Below are 24827 nucleotides of genomic sequence, written 5' to 3'. Positions count from 1 at the left end.
AATGAACATAAACAAATAAACAAACAAAACCAAAACCAAAGGTCAACACGGCACAACACGACACGATAAACAAGAGCAAGACTGGAGCAAGAGTTCAAGGATCACAAATACAAACCAACAGGAAACAGAGACAAGAAACAATGCAGACTCATAAGAGTGGTGGGAGAATGAAGATTATAAAGACTGTGGTAATAGTGAACAGCTGTGGGAGAAACATGTGACATAATCAAGACAGGTGTACACAATCAGGGAAGTGAAAGTGCGGGAGGAAGTGAAACAGCGACATCGTGTGGAGAAGGGAACAGCTGCAGCCCAGAGTCATGACACTGTGGCAACAGAGATGGAAATACAATTTTTAAATACATGAATTATATTTCAATCTTTGTTGCCACAGTTTTGGAAGTGCCTTTTCTGTTCTAAAGAAGGCGGTGTCCCAATACTTTTGTCCATCTAGTGTTTGTACAAGTCAGTGGTGTTTGGTGATGAGTTTTTGGCTCAAGGTCTGCATTTAAAGTCACTCCAGAGGTGTTCAACTGAGATTAGGACTTGGCTTTCTGCAGACCGGTCAAGTTCTTTCACACTGACTGAATCAATCATTTCTTTTTGAACCTTTTTGAGCCTTATACACAGAGGCATTCTCATGTTCATGCTCCTTTCCAAACTGCTATAAAATTAGAAGCACACAATCCCCTAGAATATCATTATTTGCTTAAACATTATGATTTGTACTCACAGAAATTACTAAAGTAGCCAAACCTGTTCATTAGAAGGGGGTGTCCCAATAATTTTGGCAATATAGTGTATACACAACATGAAACTCATTCGTGTGTGTCTTGTTAGCACATGAAATCACATTATGGCCCTGACCTCACTGACTGTCATAAAACTCTGATAGTAATTCAATAACTGTTTGAGAATACCATAGAAATGACTGAGAAGTGCTGAAATGATTTTGTGTCCTACTTAATGCAAAATTGTCTGACTTCTATTATAACACAGCATCTTTTTGGTGTCAACTGCAAAGTTTGATAAACCCAAAATCAATGTTTAATGGCAAACGTGTATCCTGCACTGAAATCCATAAAAGAAAATGCATGATGAATGAGATACTTGTATGCCGTTTTTTCAATGACAAAACCAAAGAAAATAAACCACGTGATGCATCACAATACAGTATTAAAGTGGTAGATACACAAAGGGAAGTGAACTGATAACAGGTTTCAATGATGCATGTAAGAGGAAGAGCAGTGTGTTTAACAAGCAACTGATTAGAGTAACTATGGTAAATAACGATCACTACTGTGGTAACAGAGACCTCTGCTGGCAGTACTGGAAGTAGATTTGAGATGTTTGAGCTAAGTGAACTTAAGTAAAATAAAATAAACACAATAAAACAAAATAATTGTATTTTGATACATTGCACAAATGTTGTATACACATCTCCAAACAGTAATTAGGTTGTCACCACACCAAACTGTACAATACTTTACAGATGTCACATTACTAACACCATAAAATGAATAAACACAACTTTACCTGTTCAGTCTGGACTGACATTAAAGGTATTGCATGAACATTAACATCATGAAGTTTTAAAAAGCTGCACTAAAACAGTGTGAATTCAGGAAAATCTATAATTAAGTGGACTTGACTAGTGTGACAACAGTTTATTTTATTTTATTTTTTAATATTTAATTTTATTTGTGTATTCATTTATTTATTTGTGGCAATAAACTGAATGCAAATCATGTAGTAAACAATGGTTAAAGTACAAAATAATTTAAAAAGTATGCATTGTATTATATATATCGCTAAAAAGGTATATGGAAGACATTCTAGAGGCAGAAAATCTCTGTCTAAAATGATTACATCATTCAACTAAACTACATGTTAGGGCTATATAGTCTATATATATGGGTTATACAGTTATACAGTGACTTTTCTGTCTCTGTGATTCACTTTTCATATTTTCTAAAATGAGTCACATATTTATATATTATATATTTAGGTCTTATTCATCACTGAAACAGAGATAATAGACATTAAAAATACTATTTTGTATTTTACACACTTTTTTATTGATACAGGCATTCAATTTCATCATGTCCTCAGTAAACTATGAAATAATAAATACTTCAAAATATATAATGTTATAGACTAGGCTAAACTGCATCTAATCATATATACATCATCTGAAACTATATTTTTTGAAATAGTTTTTTTTTTTTTAAGTTATCCTGCTTGTCACACTCTTAAAGTTCTGCCCTGTTAGGCTATGTTATGGAGAATGTTTGTCCAGCCAAAAAAAAACAAAACAAAAAAAAAAACATTTCTGACATAGTTATAAAAGTTCTGTTTATCTGTAGAAGATTAGAAAGCTAAATGTTTATCACTCAAAGAGCTATGGCTAACTTAGCTTAAACTTTTCCACCTTGGTGGAAATTCCAGAATCCAAGCTTGGAGGAAAAAAGATCATGAGCGGGGAGATATATATGATATTCAATGCTGTTTCGTCGGGTATCCTCATAAAAACTAAATTATGTCTTAAATGAGTTAAATAACATCTTAAATGAACTCAAAGAGTTGTGAGAAAATGAGACGCACATCAGTCATGTGCAGCAGCAGCAGGTCTTTAAGTCAAAGCAGCAAACAAAGGTATTAAAGATAATTGTAGCTATAATATAAACAAACAAACAATGGCAAACACTTTTAGAATCTTGTAATACTGGTGTTCCACCCTGTTATGCTCCATTCCACTCAGTTAGACAAGTCATTTTAAATAGTAATTTGACAGCAAAGTTAAATATTTGGCATGTGAGAAGCATAACCAGCATATATATGTTTTTGAGCAAAATTGTTGTATTATTTACCATCCTGTTGGCAAAAATTTGCACAAAAAAATACCTGTTCTTAATAATCAAGACATTTTATATTCATCAATAACTGCTTTGTTATTGTTTCAAGAATAAAAAAAAAAACACTATCATGGCATAAGGGACATATATCATCCAAGAAAAGCTCATTATTGATTAACATTTATATTATTGACATTTTGTGATAACTATTTATATGTCCCCAACAGGGGGGAATATTTCCACAGCCAGTATCTGAAACATTATTTTCTGAGTCTCTGAGCTTGGCCAATATGTATTCCTAATAGGTAAACATGTCACTATTTTGGTGGAATGCTAAAAACATGTAACTTTTTTTTTCAAGAATTATGGAGCCAAAATGTTACTGGATACCAGGAATGACCCATATACTTCATAAATATATTTCAGTCTGGCTCATTGAATATTTTTTCTTGAGATCTTCTGAATAGTTGTCCAAGGTCCACAAGAGGGCATTTCAGCTGCAATCTTTGATAATATTTTTGACCAATAGAGGGCAGAGTTCATCTTCCACATTCATTTATTCTACATCACATCAACCGAAGAAGAACATAACCTACTCCATCGTTGCATTAACCACATATTCATAAATATTTTATTACAAATTAAAATAAATACTACATTATCTGTAGTATTTCGAATTCATAATACAGAAATTATTACAAATATTACATTTTACAACATATTACAAAAAGGGAAAATGATATTTTAAGTTAGGGTAGAGCGGGGCACAAACTAACGCGGGGTTAATTGTAACACACGTGGTTTAAATATTTCCACACACGCTAGCATAACCAAATTTACAGTATTTACTAGTTGCCATGGCAACACTATGCACAGAAAAAAGAGCGCTAAAATTCAAAAGCCTTTCGAAGATATCGCTGAATATTTATTTTACCATAGTAAAAGTACATTTCTGGCGGAAGTAAACTTTTCATTTCAGTTTTTAGTATTCATTTAAAATGAGACAAATATGTTATTATTTTAATCTCCAAATTGTTATTTATCAGTTTAGATAGTTCATTAATGCTTGGCAAACCAGCAGAAGACACTAACCTGTATTATATTCCAGTCGCACAGATGGGGAACGTTGTAACACTGTGTGACAATATGCCCCGCTGTTATTAAGCTATGCTATTCTATGACATTAGTGATGCAATTTACTCTATTTACTTCTAAGGATTTTGATAAGAAACCACAAGAAACAGGTGAATAAAGGCTGGCAATCAATGTTGAATGTTCAGAAGTAATTATTTCAAGAAATGTAAAGCATTTTGGCTGGTTTCCCTGGTGAAAAATCCAGCTAAAACCAGCTTAGGCTGGTTGGCTGGTTTTAGCTGGTCAACTAGCCTGGTTTTAGCTGGTCATAGCTAGAAGGCAGGCTGGTTTTAGAGGGGTTTCATCCACTTTTCCAGCCTGGCCAGGCTGGTCAGGCTGGGAAACCACCAGCTAAAACCAGCTTGACCAGCCTGGGAGACCAGCTAAAACCAGCCACTTCCAGCTTAAACCAGCTAAGACCAGCCAACCAGCCTAGGCTGGTATTAGCTGTTTTTTTCAGCAGGGTTATGTGTGTGGTGTTCTATGAGAGCTGTGTGTGGAGTGTTTTTCTGAATGTCTTAATGTGTTTCATCTATTTGTCCACATTGTTTTGAACTACTGTACAGCTGTGTGTTGTGATCAGGGCCGTTCCAAGCGTTGTTGCAATGTGTTCATTGTCAAACTCCAAAATTAGATTTTTTTATTTTTTTTAAACGTCATTACTTTATTTGAAAAAGTTAACATGTATTTTACTGACAAAATATTTTAGTTTGTTGTGTATTTTTTTTTTCAATTGATCAGATAACATTTTAAGCTGTCACATGGTCGTGTTACAACGTGCCCATCAGATGTTACAATGTACCCCACCTACAGGGCATGTTGTCACGTTTCACTTCCTTTCTTTTAAAGTAAATAACGAAAAACCTATCACTGTAAATATGAAACAAAGGGTTATATTTGTACTAGACAAGTGTGAAAATAATGTGGATAAAAATTGTACTCTGATTGTGGATTTACATAAACCGCAAAATTCAAAAAGTGTTAGGTTGTGCCCCGCGCACCCCTGCGCTTTTCACATCAGAAGAGAAAATGTAGGAAAATCAGGATCCATGACTCAAATAGTCCTTCAGTATTTTGGGAATATCCAGACAATCTATGCAGCACATTTTGTTTTCCATGGGAAGAAACTTCCATAAAGAAAGTCGCGCCTGAGACATCAGTGTTTTTGGACAAACTGCGTATAGAGAGGATTTGATGTTAAAATCACAGGAATGAATGACGGCATGAAAGCAGAGACCTGTGAAGCCACCACTCATAGATTCAGTGGCTTTAAGCTAAGCTACCACATACTTTCAGCTCACTGGAAGTCGAACATCCAATTATTTCACACAACTGTCAATCTACTATACCACTAAAGAAGATTTAGCTTCTGTATGCAAAAACAATATTAAGAGAAATTAAGTAAGCATTGATGTATTTATTGTTTGTTTGTGTGTACATTAGAATATTTAATGCACAAACAATGATAATAATTAAAAAAAAAAAAAAAAAAAAATATATATATATATATATATATATATATATATATATATATATACTGTGGCGGGAGGAGCAAACGACAGACACAGTGGTGGAGAATGCGGGCAAGGCGGGGCTTAGACAGCGCAGTGGGCAACACCTGAGGATGTCATCCCCTCTGGCTCCCTGAATGGAATGAAGCCTCATCACCGCCGCTGTTTAAATGCCGAGCGCGCCTCTCCTCAGGAGACCGGTCTCTCCCCCGTGCATGCACGCTGGTGTCCTCGCGGGTCCAGGAAGGGGTGAAGACAGAAGACCGCACCCGTGACGGCCGACAGGCCAGGATGCCGGGCCATAGATTCCCCATTGGAAGCGCCGTGGAGGCGCGGAAGGGGACGAAGCCGCAGGAGATGCCACCGCCCCTAGCGTCCCGGTCCCAAGCGGGGAGCGTGTGCGGCCGCCGGACTCCGCCCCTTACCTGGACCCTTCCCATTTGAACACTGCCCCTCCTTCACGGAACCCCTTCACACGAGGACACCAGCTTCCCTGTTTATTTGGACACTTTTATTTCCCCTTTGGACACTTTCCTTTCATTTTCGGTTTAATAAAAGCCTCTCCAAGGCCTGACGCCACACCCACTGTGTCAGTCGTTTGCTCCTCCCGCCACAATATATACACTGACCAAAATTATAAATGCAACACTTTTGGTTTTGCCCCCATTTTTCATGAGCTGACCTCAAAGATCTAAGACTCTTTCTATGTACACAAAAGGCCTATTTCTGTCAAATATTGTTCACAAATCTGTGTTAGTGAGCACTTCTCCTTTGCTGAGATAATCCATCCACCTCACAGGTGTGGCATATCAAGATGCTAATTAGCAGTGTTGGGAGTAACGCATTACAAAAGCAATATATTATGGTAGTTTACTACTTTTTGCTGTAACGTGGTAATATAACACATTACTAACACAATTTGAGTAATAATATTACTCGTTACAAAATCAGTAACGCAAGTTACATAAACATATTTTAACTCAAAATTAAAGCAATATATTGTGTCTTCCTGTTGCTGGAATTCGATGATTGAGATGAATTCAGAAACGGATTCTACATTTCTGAGATGGACGCACTCCCGTTATGGAGAAACAGCTGGACTGATGCCACTAACACTAAATTAACGAAGAGAACTGCGGAGTCAGAGAAGAGAAAAAAATGACGGACGAGCGCAGACAAGGAACAAAAATTAAGCTAAAAATGACTAAATCTGTTTTTATTAAATCATAGTCTGTATATAAAATGAATGAATACGCGAAATATATCTGACATAAATAGCCCAATTAACAGATTTTCAAATGAAAGCAAAAGACTGACTGTTATATACGGCTGTGTTTGGTGCGTTTTTTGTGTGGAGAGGCGCTCTAGGGAAGTTCACGGGAAGGAAACCGAGATGACAGAAATAAAAGTAAACGCACTGCAGTTTTGAATGATCTGTATGACCAAAAATGACGGAGTTGTTCTGCGATTTTGATATTCGATTGCGCCGGCGCCTCACGCACACACAGCATTGCAAAAGTTGCAGTCTGTATATTATAAGAATAAAATACAGTCAATCAAATATAGAAACACTGGTCATATTTAAATAGTGCGTAGTACAATCCGTGCCGTTCAGCCTGCTCAAAACATCTTTGCTCACATGTCTCTTCATTTTCAGCGACGAAAACTAGACGAAACGAAATGTTATAACGTTAGATTGATGTGCGCATGCCCAGTAGCCAGAGCTGTATCCCTTCTATCCTAAACCGCAGGCGACGTCACTTTCTCAAGTCACACTCGCGGCATTATTAGAAGACGACTACAAACAAAGTTAAGTTTAACACAGAGAAAGGGACCGATAGCTGGTCAGCTGTGGTTCGTCTTTGGGAGAAAAAGAAGAAACGACTCATACATTTTTTCCTACTTTTTAGTAGTGATGGGAAAATGAAGCTTTTCGAAGCACCAAAGCGTTCCCCTCAACTGGATCTAAAAAGCTTCATTACTCGAAGCTTTTCCAACACGTTGTACACTAATGACATCTTGCGGTCAAAGGTGGAAAACGTTTGTTTTGCGTCCCAGATGTCAAAGCGATTTTTGGACAGTTTCATAAAATGAATCAATTTGTGCTACGAAAACCATAAAAAATATTTTACTTACACAAATTAATTAATCTGCAAATAAACTTATAAAAGTACAAGCATGATTTGTGTAGCCATAGATGATCAAAGCAAATTAAGAATATTGTTAAATTTACTAATATTATTATTAATTAGAAGTGCTTTTGAATTACTACAAAATGAACATGCACAAAACTACACGTACATATTTATTCGTATTATGATTTATTCTTAATAAAGAAGTGAATGACACTTGAAACCTGCGCAAGGGGTTCGTGTTGTTTGAATAAGAATATGAAGCAGTCACGTTTGTTAAACTTGAATGTATTTTTTTCTGGCATTGTCATGTGATGCTATTTTATTTATTTTATTTTATTTATTGTTTTTATTTTTTTATTTATTTCAATTTATGTGTGTGTACTTCTAACATGTTTGGTAGGTAAAATAAATGTTGTAATTTCTAATTAGAGCATCTTCCATGTCTGGAATGGATGTATTCTTGAGCTTATAAGGTAACAATAATATAAGATAACCTTGTATGAAATGTGACCCTGGACCACAAAATCAGTCTTAAGTCGCTGAGGTATATTTGTAGCAATAGCCAAAAATACATTGCATGGGTCAAAATTTTAGATTTTTCTTTTTTGCCAAAAATCATTAAGAAATTAAGTAAAGTTCATGTTCCATGAAGATTTTTTGTAAAATTCCTACTGTAAACATATCAAAATGTAATTTTTTATTTGTAATATGCATTGTAAGAACCTAATTTGGACAACTTTAAAGGTGATTTTCTCAGTCTTTTTGATTTTTTTGCATCCTCAGATTCCTGATTTCAAATAGATGTATCTCAGCCAAATATTGTCCTATCCTAACAAACCATACATCAATAGAAAGCTTATTTATTGAGCTTTCATATGATGTATAAATGTCAGTTTTGTCAAATTTAACCTTATGACTGGTTTTGTGGTCCAGGGTCACAAATGGGTTTGGCTAAAAAAAAAAAAACTTTGGTTTCGTCTATACTACTAGGTACTTATACTATATTGACTGGGTTAAATAAAATTGCATTACTAAAAATATACTAAAACACAATTTTCATTGACTAAAAATTGACTAAATGTCACCAGTTTTCGTCGACTAAAACTAGACGAAAATAGTCATGGGTAATTCTGACTAAAATAAGACTAAAATGCTCGACTAAAGTTAAGTCGACTAAAACATGACTAAAAAGTGTATTAACATGACTAAAACTAATAAAAACTAAAATGGCAGCTTCACACAAAGACTAGACTAAAACTAAAATTAAAATCTGCCGCCAAAAACAACACTAGTACAAATCATGGTTTACATAATAGTTTAGCATTCAAATACATCACGAATATGGACACATTTAATTTGATTATTGCTGAATGAGAAAGGTAGGCTCAGCTGCATGAGAAGAACGTCCTTTGCTTTTAGTTTCGCTTTTACCCTCATTCGTTTTGGCTTGTTATATGATGATTGTACATTATAACGCCTCGCTTTATTTACCGGTGTTATTTATGAATGTATTAATGCGGTTTGTGCTTATACATTTTTAACCTAAACTACAATGTAACATTAATAGATGCCGGTAGGCCTACCTAAATATGTTTTTATAATTTTATGCTAGCTATCCTAAACTTAAAGTATAATGAGCAGCTATAAACTTATATGCAGGCATTTTATAATCTGTGGATATTTTGATGAAAGTACCTCAAAAGTAACTTAAAAGTAGTGTAACGCATTACAATTTAGAGACAGTAATATTGTAATGTAACTAATTACTTTTAAAAGACAGTAACTAGTAATATATAATGTAGTACATTTTGAAAGTAACTTGTACAACACTGCTAATTAGACAGCATGATTATTGCACAGGTGTGCCTTATGCTGGCCACAATAAAACTCTAAAATGTGCAGTTTTATCACACAGCACAATGCCAAAGATGTCGCAAGTTTTGAGGGAGCGTGCAATTGACCAAATGCACGGATTACTTCCTTGTTTAGAAAAGCCAGCTCAGTCATTTCCGGTCAACTGCACTGTGCCATAATAGGAGTGTACTTTGCACTTTTACAATCAAAGAAAATTTTTTGTGTCTAAGTGAACCAAACGTCCATGTATACCGTATAACGCGAGTTAAAAAAAATACTGGAGTAAATCGACTAAATATGCATGAGTCATTGCTATGATTGACAGTAATAACCGGATGAAACATCTGACAAGCTGATGTCAAAAACAGAGCTGTGCATTAAATGATTCAGACTAAATTCAGAGGAACAAAACTACAGCAGTAAAAAGTTTGTGTTGGTTAAATATAGGCTATTTAATAGCTTTTACAGTTCAAGATAAAGCTTAAAAGATGTGGTTATTAAATTATATAAAATATTTAAAATTCATATTGGGTGCATTATTTAATTCTTATACCAATAATATTTAACTTATTTAATTTGTAGTGAACTATATGTAAGTGTTTAAAAAAAATTCACCCTTATAGGCTGTTTGACTTTCTGCACTTGCTATACTATATATATTCAGTGCGGTAAAAGTACTACAATGTATTACACTAGTAATTTTATAATAAATTGAAGAGCAAAGACCTCTTGGAAAAAAACTAGGGAGTTGAAATGGCAGCTGCAGCCAATGATTGATCCTCTGCTGCCATCTTCTGGTTATATGGGTCATTTCATGTCATTTTTATCTTTAAAACAACAACAACATTGTTTTCTGTGAAAAGACATTTTTTTCCATGTCATCTTTGAGAATGAAAAGTACATCTTTGAAGTGAATTTTATTGCACAGCTGTAGAGTTGAAAAATAATAAAGGCTTTAAAATATTACAAGACTTACAAGACTTACAAGAAATGTGTTCATGACTATGAAGGCAAGTTGTTTGGCAATACATCCATCCGGCCTCACAACTGCAGACCACATGTAACCATACAAGCCCTGGACCTCCACATCCAGCATCTTCACCTCCAAGATCGTCTGAGACCAGCCACAATGCAACAATCGGTTTGTGTTCCACAGGGCACAATCAACAACCTGATCAACTCTATGCGAAGGAGATGTGTTGCACTGCGAACCCCCCAGTTCAGTAAAACTCCCCCTAATTCAGTAAAACTGCACATTTTAGAGTGGCCTTTTATTTATTTATGGCCAGCATAAGGCACACCTGTGCAATAATCATGCTGTCTAATTAGCATCTTGATATGCCACACCTGTAAGGTGGATGGACTATCTCAGCAAAGGATAAGTGCTCACTAACATACATTTTGACAGATTTGTAAACAATATTTGACAGAAATAGGCCTTTTGTGTACATAGAAAAAGTCCTAGATCTTTGAGTTCGGCTCATGAAAAATGGGGGCAAAAACAAAAGTGTTGCTTTTAGTATTTCGGTCAATGTATATTTTGCCATCCCCTGCAAATTAAAACCATGCACTTAATGTCAGTAGATTTAAGTGCAGATTGAGTGGAAAAGGTAATTTCTTATTAACAACTACAATGTTGAAACAACAGGTCTTAAATGATAGATATTTGAGAGATCAAGACTTACCTCTCTCTTTGAGCAGAAGCATCACTGCTTCATTCTGTCTGGTTGTTTTATCTACGATTAAAGTGGGCAGATAGACGTTTGCTCCAAAGTCTATGAGCAGCTGAAAGTATTCAAGCCCACAGCCGTATTTGAGGCACATCTCCAGCACAGTTTTGGGCTGTTTGATCCGGCTCAGTATCTTTTCTTCATTACAGTTGAAGTCCGGGTTTGCTCCATGCTGCAGTAAGAGTTTAAAGCACTCCAGATGGCCGTAACAAGCTGAAATGTAGAGCGGCCCTCTGCAGGCCGTGGTGTTTGAGGCCCAGTCCGGCATTTTGGGCTTGACGTCTACGTCAGCTCCGTGTCGCAGGAGCTCCTTCAGGATGTCCAGGTCGCCCTCTCTGGACGCGGTGAGCACAGGGGAGCAGTTGTTATATGGGCTGCCGTTAGGGTCGGCACCAGCTTTCAGTAAAGCAACAACGCAGTCCAGGTGTTTGCCAGCGACGGCCGTGAAAAGTGGAGTCTGAGCTTTGACGTCCAGGCTGTCGACCTCTGCCCCATGAGCCAGGAGCACCTCCAGACAGCGCAGGTGACCCTGAGAGGCAGCCGTACGCAGCGGAGTGACCGGGACGCCCCAGCCGCTGCGGTGGTTGATGCACCTCCTGTACTTATCCTGAGACAGGAGATCTGTGAGGAGTTTGTCCTCATCTTTAAACACAGCGTGATTGAGTTCCTGACTGCAGCTGGTGTCTTCCTCCTCATCCTCTTTGGGTTGGAGAAGAGAAAAGATCTTAGATATGTCCATCAAACTCATGCTGGTGGACTGCTCCAAACTGCTCAGGTCTCCATTTGATTAGTCGGCAAAAAAGAAAGAATTTATTAGTTAATTACTAAGCTTTTTTAAATATAAAATAACTTCTGTTTCTAGTCTCACAGCCCACAGGTAATAGCCTGATATTCAGACCATCAGGACGATTGTAAAATCTGACATTGCTTTAAAGGGAACCCTGGGTATTAAGACTTGTATGGCTTGATATATCAAAAATGATGTCTCTTATTAAAATATGTAGTAGAAAAACCCATCAAGATTACTTTATTTTAAAAATCCACATCGTTTTATACATATTTTGGACCATGGATGGGGCGCCATTACTTTGATTACGTAGAACGGTTGCACTTGGTGAGCTACTTGCACTATTTGTTGCTATTTTTACCCCGACACAACTTGAAACACACAACTTAGAAAATAAAATACAAATACGATGCCACATTGTGGGGCTTTTGGTTGCAAAAACCTGCGTCTGTGTTCTCTCCACTTTAGTCCTGATGCCTTTGAGGCTTTTAGCAGAGCACAGCTACTGAAAGAGCTTACAAACGAACACATAAATATGCAGATGCTTGTCATGACGCCGCAGCCACTGAAGGAGTTTCTCAGCGTGGGTTTCACTCGATATTCAGGTGCGTTTAGACTCTTTGTGGGGAAAATTGACAGTACAACATTTGATTTAAGCCTACATGCATATCCATCATCACCTGTAAGCTTTCAGTAGATGTGCTCGATGTATCAGTATTTTATTTTCAGAGTTGTGCTGTGGTAGAAATAGTGTAGGTCAGTGCCAGCTGCTCAGAGTACAACGTAATCAAAATAACGGCGCCCTCTGTCGTCCAAAATATACACTTGAAAGTTTGTGAACCCTTTACAATTTTCTCTGTTTCTGCATAAATATGACCCAAAACATAATCAGATTTTCATTTAAGTTCTGAACGTAGACAAAGAGAAACCCAATCAAACAAGTGAGAGAAAAATGATCCAGTGTTACTGGATATATCTGTGTATTGCAAACGTATGTAAATCTCTTGGATTAGGAGTTAATTTAAAGGTGAAATTAAAAAGTCCATCTGTGCAGATGTGTTTTCAGTCTGTGCAATGACTATCAAATGCCAGTAAGACCTGTTTAATTCAAATAACAGGGATCTATCAAAGTCTGATCATGTTTGTGGAAGTGAATCATGTCACGAACAAAGGAGATTACTGAGGACCTCAGAAATAGAGTTGATGTTGCTCATCAGGCTAGAAAAGGCTATAAAACTATCTCTAAAGAGTTTGGACTTCACAAATCCACCGTCAAACAGATTTTGTACAAATGGAGGCAATTCAAGATCACTGTTACCTTCCTGAGAAGTGGTCCACCAACAAAGATCACTCCAAAGCAGAGCTTGTAATTGTCTGCTAGGTTGCAAAAGTTCTCAGGCTAATGTTTTGGATTGGCTGAGTCAAAGTCCAGACCTTAATCCAATTAAAATGTTGTGGAAGGACTTAAGCAAGGAAACCCAAGTGGTTCTGCACAAAGGAATGGGCTAAAACTCCTACATGTTATTGTGCAGGACTGATCAACATTTACAAGAAACTTTACCTTCAGTTACTGCAGCAAAAGTGGGTCACACCAGATACTGAAAGCAAATATTCACATACTTTTGCAATGCACAGATATGTAACACTGGATCGTCTGGATCACTGGATCAAAGCATTTCTTTTTCTCTCACTTGTTTAATTGGGTTCTCTTTGTCTACTTTCGCGGCTTATATGAAAAACTGATAATGTTTTGGGTCATATTTATGCAGAAATATAGAAAATTGTAAAGGGTTCACAAACTTTCAATCAGAAGTGTTTCAGTGAATCAGTGTTTTTGAGTAAATCACTTGGGTGACAGTCACCTGTTCTCAACTACTAGTGGAACAACAAAGGAACTAACACTTTAGATTAGAAAACACTAATTCAATATTAACTAAGAGTGTGTTCCCAAATCTAAAGTGTTACCAATTTGATACATAATGTTGGATATAATGAATAAGTGCAGTTGTAACATTTATGCCTTTTAACGTACTGCACAAATACTGACCACAATAAACATGAATAGTTTATATATATATATATAAACAATTATATAAATACATTATATATATATACATACATACATTTTCCTAATTTTACCACAATTAATGGATTAGGACAAGAAACCTGGTACAGTTTTGATGTGCTAAATACGATATTCTTTAAATGTTTAAATGAAATATGCTGACACATAGCATTTATTTATTAATTTAACTCTTATTATTTCTCTTTTATTATTATTATTATTATTATTGTTGTTTTATGCATGACAATGGATTTTCTCAGACACCTAACATACTAGCATACTCCAAAAGAATCATGTTAATTTGATGACAACATATCAACATTTACAATAGACAGTTCATTAACAAGAATAACAATAGATACACTATAAATTTAAAACATTAATCTTCAGCACATTCACAGGAATGTGGATTATGTGCTGATGTGAATGCACACACAGTTGATAAAAGTTAGTGTGAATGAACGTGTTACAGCTGTCTTCAGCCTGTTACAACTTTACTCTGTCTACAATATATCTAATGGACATTTACAGCTACTGTGTATTTTACTGCTACATTTTAACTTTTTTCTCCCAATTATGAAGTACAAAGCAATTCAAGAAACAGCTGAAATTAAGCTGACAAAAATTTCAGTAGATCATGTGATCAATAAATATGTGAAAATATCAATATTTACTATAGATGACATCTTACCCTGATCTGATGAATGAAAAAATACTCTTGTCCTGACAACAAAGTTATGCTAAAACCAACTAATCTTTCACTTCAGATAACTTCATTTTACATTTTTTTCAATATAAATATATTATATACTACAATAAAATCATGATGGATTTTCATTTTGTGGACTGAAATGACAAAATTACCAAATGTAATACTAGGTGTCCGAAGTCACTGCTAGAGAAAATAAAGCTAGAAAATAGCCATAGATTAACTGAGATATAGTCCAATGACAGCTTTATCTAACTAGCTCTGGTGTTCACTATATATAGCATGTGTACAAGTCACAGCAAATGCCTCCCATGAACAGAAAACTCCAAATTAAAAAAATATTCCAATATAAGTCACTGTAAATTCTTATTTTCCCATGTTATCTATTCAGTAAAATCTCACTCTGCCAAATGTCATCATTAACAACAGTTGCTGTTAGTATTTTAGCAACAAAACAAACAAACAGATGTATAGTATCAGTCCACCAAAAGAACTTTGGAGACTCTTAGTTAAAGATAATGCAGTTTTGTGCAATGTTTCTGCTGTAATAAAGCCCAATTTCTCATGTAATTGTAGCTTACCTGTGGGGTGTGAAGTATCCACAGAGAGAGACACATGAAGGCTCGGTAGCGCTGAGGGTCAGTGTGACACAGACAGATCTGAGCAGACACACGGCTAAGTTTAGGCCACAAATGGACCAGCCCAAACTTCCATTCTTGGAGGGCCAGAGGAATGGAGTTATAATTAGAAAGGTGATAGACCTGTGACAGGCACAGACAACACGAGCTGTTAGTGGAAGATCACAGCCTCACTGAAGAGCCATCTATACACACATGATATCCACTGAAAACTTTTGCAAAACAACAATGTTGAAGCTGTGTTACAATCTCATCTTGTACCTTTGTCATGCTAATAGACATTTCCTTTGCTTTCCGCAGTCGCAGCTGTTGCGCTGTCAGGAGCTCTAGATGACGTCAGCTGCTGATCAACCTAAACCCTGAGAGACAAATGTTCAACAGTTATTTTTGTTTTCTTACTGTCTTGGAATTCTCAATTCTACTGCTACACAGAAATGTTCAAAACAAAACAAGTTGTTGCCTTTTTTAATCACCTTGTCTGCTCTGATTCCATGCTGTCATCCATATTAATGAGAGATCATACAAATGCATGTTTTTTTTTTTTTTTTTTTTTAGTACTGTCCTGAGTAAGATATTTTACATAAAAATTGTTTAGATATAGTCCACAAGACAAAAAATAGCTGAAAGTATTCAAATGACCCCCTTCAAAAGTTTGGGAAGCATTGGTTCTCAATACTGTGTTGTTACCTGGATGATCTACTGTACCACTGTTCTTTTGTTTAGTGATAGTTGTTCATGAGTCAATTGTTTGTTCTGAACAGTTAAACTGAGCACTGTTCTTCGGAGAAACCCTCAAAATCCTGCAGGTTCTTAATTTTTTCGGCATCTTTTGCATATTTGAACCCTTTCCAGCAGTGACTGTATGATTTTGAGATCCATCTTTTCACACTGAGGACAACTGAGGGACTCAAACAGAACTATTAAAAAAGGTTCAAACACTCACTGATGCTCCAGAAGGAAACACAATGAGTTAAGAGCCAGGGGTGAAAACTTTTTGAATTTGAAGATCAAGGTAAATTGTACTTAATTTGTCTTCCGGGAAACATGCAAGTAACTTCTGTTGCTTTGGAAGGGCAGTACAAAATGGGAAAAATGCATTGTGTTTAATTCTGGAGCATCAGTGAATGTTTGAACCTTTTTTTAATAGTTGTCTTTAAGTCCCTCAGTTGTCCTCAGTGTGAAAAGATGGATCTCAAAATCATACAGTCATTCCTGGAAAGGGTTCAAATATGCAAAGGATGCTGGGAAACTGAAGAATCCGAAGGACCTGGAGAATTTTTCTGAAGAACAGTGTTCAGTTTAACTGTTCAGGACAAGGGACACATGAACAACTATCACTAAAAAAAAAAAAAAAAAAAAAAAAAAACAGGCATAGATTATCCAGGTAACAAACATAGTATTACGAATCAAGGGTTCCCAAAAATTTTTTAGGTGGTCATTTGAATAAATCCAGCTATTTTTTGGTCTTGTGGACTATATGTAAACATCTTTTATGTAAAATATCTTACTCAGGACAAAACTAAGTAAAGGACTAGATAAAAAAGTTTGTCAAGACAAACTTTAAGTTGGCTTGAGATAGCAAACCAGAAAGTTAAACAAGTTTTAAAGGTGCCATAGAATGCATTGAGAGAATATTTTGAATTGTTTTTCTGATATCTACATAGAAGGTATATGGCATAGGAAAGGGCAAAAAATCTCCAGAAACGGTTTTACAGGTCCATGTACTCATTGTTTATACGTAGGTATTTATACGTAACGTTTTGAGGCACAAAACGTACATTTTTGTACGTTTTTATTGATGCTAAAACATACAATTTAGACGTATTTCAACTTTAAAAACGTACAAATAGCTACGTATTTTTTAGCTAAAAAACGTAAAATATTTACGTATCTTTTATTTTATTATTTTCTTATCAATGCTTTTTTCATCTTTTTATTAAGAAGCGATTTAGATTTTTAGCCCCCTTAACCCACCCCCAAACCTAAACCTAGCCATTTTATAGCGAATATAAAAGGATATAAAACGTAACTGACCAAAATATGCAGGGAAATTACCATTTTAGCAACAATATAGCATAAAAACATATATTTTTATAGTCTCTAATCCCACTCCTAACGTTACCTAAACCGTTAACCATCTCGGTACAGTAATAAAGAAAAACATGACAGATCCAATGATCCAGTGATCCAAATGACGATGTGTTTGTATCCGCAGTCCTCTCTGGCGGAATACAATAGGTTTGTTTGAGGTGCAGAGCAAAATTTAAATTGTTAATCGCTGAAAATTGTTATCCTGATCCACTCGAGAATGCACCCGCATCAGAGAGGGGGTTCAATCTTCAACTGGCTGGCAGGAGCCGCCACTGGCAGGTCATGTGACCTGTCAGTGGCGGCTTCTGCCAGCCAGTTGAAGATTGAACCCCTACTGAAGTTCGGACTTGCGTCCTTCGTAGTTCGGACTTGGAAGTTGGACTTGGGAGTACGAACTCTTGAGGACGTGAGGATCATGCAAGTCCTGTAATTCTGCAAATGGAACAGCAATGTACTTGATAACGTCAGTCAGCTCGCCTTTTCTACTCCGGTTATCTTCACTGCTTCACTGTAGGCTATGTATTAACAATAAGACGAAAAATGATAGCAACCACCTCTGCCTCTTATCGTTTTCATTTAAATATATTAATAGCTGCAAAAACGTAGTTCAGGGAATGTACAACATTACTGTCACGATCAGGCAGGAACACACGAACAACGATGTAATAAAAAGACGTACATTTAATAAATCCAATGGGAAACAGGCAGACACAGGAACACGGAGTGGTAACATTAAAGACCGACAGAATGCAGGGGAAAACACACACATTAAATAGACAGACTCATTACAAACATCCAGCTGACAACAATGAGGGAGAAACCAAAACACTACGAACTGCAGGGGAAAATGGGAGAAACCAACATGAAAGTCCGGGGGTGAGACATTACCTCCCCCTCCCAGAAGGCGTGTCCTCGCGCCGACAAACGGGAAACAGCAAACAGTCTTGGGAGGGGGTTTTGGCGGAGGACGGACTCCCGGGAGGAGGGCAAGAGATGGAGTCCAGAATGGTGAAGGAACAGTCCATGGAGGTGCTGACGGAGGGAGGAGCCAAGGAGGTGACAGGAGGGGGCTGGAGCAGGAGGAGCCAGGTGGGACCCAGAACTCAGCCATGTAATCCCACGGTGGAGCCGATGGAGGGAGGAGCCATGGTGGAGGAGAGGCTGACGACTCCATGGGTCCGACCGACGGAGGCGGAGCAGGTGGTGGGAGAGCCCGATGCGGAGACGGAAAGCCGAAGATCTTGGGTGACACGGCGGATCCGGAGGGCCAAGGCGGAACCCAAGGCTCTGGTGACCAAGGCGGAGATGGAGATCCGGAGGTCCGCGGCGGAGCCGGAGCGACAGAGGGCCGAGGCTGTGCCCGCGGGAGGGAGGAGGTCCAACGAGCCGGTGGGACGGAGCGACGAGGCACAACCGGAGGAGTATAGTCCGGAGGCGAAGGTGGGGCGACGACTGACCAGGGCGGAGCCGGAGGGACGATGAAGCCCGGTGGAGCTGGTGGACCGACGGGCGACGGCGGAGACGAGGGAGCAGAGAGCCGGGGTGGAGCTGCAGGGTCGGAGGGCCGAGGTGGAGTCCAGGACTCTGAGGCTGGAGGCGATGGTGAGGGATCCTCCAGCCATGACACCGATGGAGACTGGCAGACCCACGGCGAACCCACCGCACAGATGGTGGGCTGAGGGTGAGCAAGGGGACAGACAGCAGACAATGGAGATTTATGAAGGCTGGGCGGAACCAGCGGTGACTCTGGACGGCTGGGCGGAACCAGCGGAGATTCAGGCTTAGGCAGAAGAGGGAGGGTGGGAGGGAAATCCAGGCAGATGGGTATTTTCGTGAAACAGTCAATTAAGTCCCCAGAGTTGTGCTCTTGCTTACCCCCAGTGGTGGTGCAGTGGACGGGGCTCTCTACAGCCCTCTCTTGCTCCACGAAGCACTCCACCGTCGCGGATGTAATGGCCGGCTCACGCACCTGATCAGCAGTTTTGACCCCGTCGGCAATCCATACTGCTGTCGCTCCGGGCTCGGGCTTTCCGTCTATGTAGGGCTCATAATCCGCGGGTCGGGGTGGCTGACTGGACTCTGGGTCCGGAGTTTCTCGCCAGTGTCCACTCCACAAATGCGGCGAAATCCGCTCGAGGGCCATCCTCGGACGACGGCGCTCTGCACGACGCGTTGAGACTAGCGTCATAGAACGTACAGAGCGCGTCGTCCGGGTAGCTGGTGGTGTTTGGAACATGGAACATGACCGTGTAACCCTCGAGCGGTAAATCCCCCTGCTTCAGGAAAACACTACGGAAACAAAAAGACTGAAAAACAGAACGAAAAACAAAACGGGGTGGAATACGCAAAAAAAAAAAAACAGTTTGGGTCGGTCTTTCTGTCACGATCAGGCAGGAACACACGAACAACGATGTAATAAAAAGACGTACATTTAATAAATCCAATGGGAAACAGGCAGACACAGGAACACGGAGTGGTAACATTAAAGACCAACAGAATGCAGGGGAAAACACACACATTAAATAGACAGACTCATTACAAACATCCAGCTGACAACAATGAGGGAGAAACCAAAACACTACGAACTGCAGGGGAAAATGGGAGAAACCAACATGAAAGTCCGGGGGTGTGACAATTACAGTGAAACAAATTATTTTATATCAAACAGCATTGCCTCTATTCCGTTTCATTTAATGTTAAACATATGAATAGCGACAAACTGTGGTTCATGCAATGCGTTACAAAACAATAATTACAATAAAAGGAAGTGATATCAAACACCACTGCCTCTTTGTTTTCTTCAAAATATAAATCACAACTCTCTTTTCGTACTCATTTTAAAAATAATAAAAGATATTAATATGTGATTTAAGCTATATGTGCACTGTGTATAATACATCTTTACTCTATAATAAAATGAAACATGACAAGCACAACTCTGCCTTTTCTGTTAAATGTCAGTTTTAATGAACAATATTAGCCATAATAAAAGTATAAGAGGCTTATGTAATCGGAAATAAAGACAAAAGCAGATAATTCGGTCAAATGCATGCTAAAAAGTCAGCGTTGAATTACGATTGATAAATAATTTATGAAGCATAACTTTGTCCTCAGTCAAAATTATATGACCTGGAATAAATAATAGATTCACAAGACCAAAAATTAGCTGTTAGATTTACCCAAAACGAATTATACCTCTTGTTTAACCACTACAGAGACATCAGGACCAGCGGCAAACTTCTCCTCCGCCATTAACGCTCGCTGATTGGTGCGAAATGCATTCTGGGATACATGGCTGCCTCAAGTTCGCACAAGTCTCCTCTTGATGCATCCTTGATAAAAGGGGTGGAGCAAGAACACATCCGGGGATTTGAACTGTACTTTCTAGATGTGAACTTTAAATTGGAACAGTATTTTGGCGACAACTGATGACGTTTCACAAGTCCACAAGAACACAAGTACAGACAAGAACGCATATTGAGAAATGGCTAATGTGCATCATTCAAACACATCTCACCAGAAACACAGCATGTCGTAATCTGTGACGAATGCAGGCAAGAACCAATGAGCGTTCGATTTTTCTGCCGTAAAACCTGTCGTTTCTTAATGCGGCAATATTTGAATTTGAAAAAAGCACTTCAGCTGGACTCGCTGCTCGGGATGGAGTAGATGAAGATCGCCGGATGAAGGCTTGAATTTGGGTCTGTTCCTCGCAATCGTATGGATTCTGAAGATCCGGATTACAGCGCTCAAATAAAATCATTTCATTTTAGAATTATGATGTCTGTTCGGTGTATTTTATGGTTCTATTGTTAGTCACAGCATGTCGGAGAAAACGCCTTTTGTGTCCCACGACTCCCACCACGGCAAACAAAGTTAATATTAAATGAATGGTTAAATGATTGAAGAAATTTTATTTATTTTAAGGGTTTAAAGTGTAGTCTTGTTTACCATATAGACCTATTCTTGGAAACGAGCTGGCACCAGAAATCACACAGAACAGAATGAAATGGTAAAATTTCAAATTAAATAAACGATTAAACTATTCAATAATGCAACTGAAAACATAAGGACATTGGTATGACAACTAAAAACAATAATAATGAAATTAATGCCGCGATTTCAGTTTTCATAAGGAATTGTTTTTAGGTGTTGTCAATACGTCAGTATTGTACGTTAAAATGCTAAAAATACGTATGTATTTGTACGTTTAGATGCTGTAAGTACGTCATTTTTGTACGTTTTAGTGTCTGGAAAAACGTAAGTAAATGTACGTTTTGTAGAACCACATTTTACATAAAATACATACAAATTATCATGAGATCATGTTGCCATTTACAACCCTAGGATTTGTCCCTAGAATGAAATGCTCTGTTATTGCCTTAATTGGAAGGTTCATGAATATTAATGAGCTCTGCTTACTGATGGGAAGTTCGGATCATTTTACCGACTCGGATCTTTGAGTCTCGTTCAGCAAAATGAACGAATCTTTTTTCGAGTCATTTCATTCATTTCGTTCATTTTACCAAAATATAATTAAAAAGCCACGTGTTACTTCCATAACACATGTACTGCTTGTACAAACGTTGATTACACTACAAACAAGACAAAACTATAATACTATTAGAAAAAGAAAAGTTTAATTCATTGTTTACCTGGGTCTTCAGTCTATGATTAGCTCCCTCACCTCTATCTGTACAGGTTTGATTCGTTCGTTCATCACGTGACAGCCCCATACGCTTAACCTATGCTGCCTGAGCCGGAAACAGAATTGATTAGTCCATTTCTCGAGTCTTCGGGTTTGAGTCGTTCGTTCATAGTTGCGCAATTGCGCATGCGTGACTGAACGAATCACTCCCCGAGACGACTCGTTCTTCCCGAGTCACATTAAAGATTCGTTCAAAATGAACGAATCGTTCAAGGACGACCCATCACTAGCTCTGCTCTGATTGGCTGTTTCACAGAGCTGCTCATCTCAATAGCTGCACATGGATAAAAATATATATATGTAATTAGGAGCTCTAGCCGCTTTTAATATTCGGTTTGTTGAATCTGCCGTTTTGAATCGCAGACATTTTAGTCTCATTACTGTGATGCATGTGCTCTGTGTAAAGTTATAATGCAGAGGGAGTGCTTACGTTACTTACCACACAAGTTCAGCTGCTTGTCATTGATACTCAGGTTCTGTAAATCATTGGCCATCATCAGCGCAGCACTCATCTCTCTGTTTATGTGGTAAGTGAAATCTTATGTATTGCAATGTAACAGGCTAGCGCTAGCATTAAGCTAACCGTGTCCCTTCAGTGGCTTGCCTTATTTTACTTATGTACTGATGTTAATGATGATTGGGCGATGCAAATGTTGGGGCGTAGCTATTAATGATCCCGGGGCTATTGCGTAACAGTCGGTGTTATGTTGGAATTGACCTGTTTTTCAGTGTTCTTTTGCAAACAGCTGATTTATATAAGAAGGAGGAAACGATGGTGTTTGAGACTCATGGTATGTCATGTCCATGTACTGAACTGTTATTATTTAACAGTTTTCCATTCTATGGCACCTTTAAAGTTTTAATTAAGTTTGACGGTTTTCAGTCTGAAATAGTTTTAAGTTTAAATAGGTTAAAGTTTGATAGATATATAGATAGATAGCATGTTACTAGCATGTTTACAACATGATTAACATGTTACTTGCATGTTGTTATCAGGTTTCTAGCATGATTAGCATGTTGCTACCATGGTTAGTAAGTTACTAGCATGTTTTTAGCATTATTAGTAAGTTACTAGCATTTTTAGCATTATTAGTAAGTTACTAGCATGTTTTTAGCATTATTAGTAAGTTACTAGCATTTTTAGCATTATTAGTAAGTTACTAGCATTTTTAGCATTATTAGTAAGTTACTAGCATGTTGTTGGCATGATTAGCAAGTTACTAGCATGTTGTTTGCATGATTAGCAAGTTACTAACATGTTGCTAGCACGTTTCTAGCATGACTAGCATATTACTAGCATGTTGTAGTATGATTCTAGCATGATTAGCATGTTACTAGCATGTTGCTACCATGATTAGTAAGTTACTAGCATGTTTTTAGCATTATTAGTAAGTTACTAGCATTTTTAGCACTACTAGTAAGTTACTAGCATGTTGTTTGCATGATTAGCAAGTTACTAACATGTTGCTAGCACGTTTCTAGCATGATTAGCATATTACTAGCATGTTGTAGCATGATTCTAGCATGATTGGCATGTTACTAGCATGTTGCTACCATGATTAGTAAGTTACTAGCATGTTTTTAGCATTATTAGTAAGTTACTAGCATTTTTAGCACTACTAGTAAGTTACTAGCATGTTGTTGGCATGATTAGCAAGTTACTAACATGTTGCTAGCACGTTTCTAGCATGATTAGCATATTACTAGCATGTTGTAGCATGATTCTAGCATGATTTGCATGTTACTAGCATGTTGCTACCATGATTAGTAGGTTACTAGCATGTTTTTAGCATTATTAGTAAGTTACTAGCATGTTGTTAACATGTTTCAAGCATGATTAGCATGTTACTAGCATTTTGCTTCCATGATTAGTAAGTTACTAGCATGTTTTTGCATTATTAGTAAGTTACTAGCATGTTAACATGATAAGTTACTAACATGTTGTTAGCACGTTTATAGCATGATTAGCATATTACTAGCATGTCGTAGCATGATTCTAGCACGATTAGCATGTTACTAGCATGTTGCTAACATGATTTTATCACGATTAGCAGCTTGCTGCTAGCATGATTTTATCACGATTGACATATTATTAGCATGTTTCTAGCATGTTGTTGGCATGGTTAACAAGTTTCTAGCATGATTAGCGTGTTACTAATAAGTTTCTAGCATAATTAGCAAGTTAGCTTGAATGAGTTTAAATGTATTAGAAATATACCGCAGAAGGGAATTTTTATTGAGGCTCAAGGGATTCTGGGCTGGGTTTGGAGTTTGTAGAGTTAAAGCTCTAGGAGCAGCAGTCAGACAATTTAGTCTCAGAAGAATTATATTATATTTAAACAGCATTTCAGTAAATTGGCTTATGATGGTATAATCTACATTTTACACTTTATTCCTGCTGTGATCGTTTGTGTTTACATGCGCTTGCACACAAAATGCTACAAACAGCTGACTATTCTTCAACTGACTCCATATGTCTGCCAGTGTGTACTTGTGTTGAACCTCAACAAAAACTCCTCAGGAATAATTGCATATTGTAAATGTTGTATAAATTTTGAGGTTAAACTCCCACACCAGACTTTAATCTGAAGAGAGATTCCAGGGCTGCCA

General features: G+C 37.7%; 1 protein-coding gene across 1 annotated transcript; it reads right to left on the bottom strand.

Moving 5' to 3' along the window:
• Window positions 1-2245: 2245 nt before the first annotated feature.
• On the bottom strand, window positions 2246-15409 carry asb12b (ankyrin repeat and SOCS box-containing 12b). The gene is made up of 3 exons (XM_073820803.1): window positions 15362-15409; window positions 11175-11996; window positions 2246-5163 (listed from the first exon to the last, which is right to left on the bottom strand). Exons 2-3 carry the CDS (start codon window positions 11965-11967, stop codon window positions 5030-5032), a joined length of 927 nt encoding a protein of 308 aa, XP_073676904.1. The 5' UTR covers window positions 11968-11996; window positions 15362-15409; the 3' UTR covers window positions 2246-5029.
• Window positions 15410-24827: the final 9418 nt, after the last annotated feature.

Source organism: Garra rufa, chromosome 16 (genome assembly GCF_049309525.1).
Source record: "Garra rufa chromosome 16, GarRuf1.0, whole genome shotgun sequence".
Classification (NCBI taxonomy): domain Eukaryota; kingdom Metazoa; phylum Chordata; class Actinopteri; order Cypriniformes; family Cyprinidae; genus Garra; species Garra rufa.
Note: the sequence above shows the minus strand (reverse complement) of the source record. Positions and strands in the feature narration are given on the sequence as shown.

Bases quoted from the DNA above. Each gene is read 5' to 3' on its own strand.
- asb12b (XM_073820803.1), bottom strand. From the start codon at position 11,967: ATGAGTTTGATGGACATATCTAAGATCTTTTCTCTTCTCCAACCCAAA. The intron at 5,164-11,174 runs GTAAGTCTTGAT...CTCTATACGCAG, and splicing joins GCTTCTGCTCAAAGAGAGAG to TTTGTCCAAAAACACTGATG.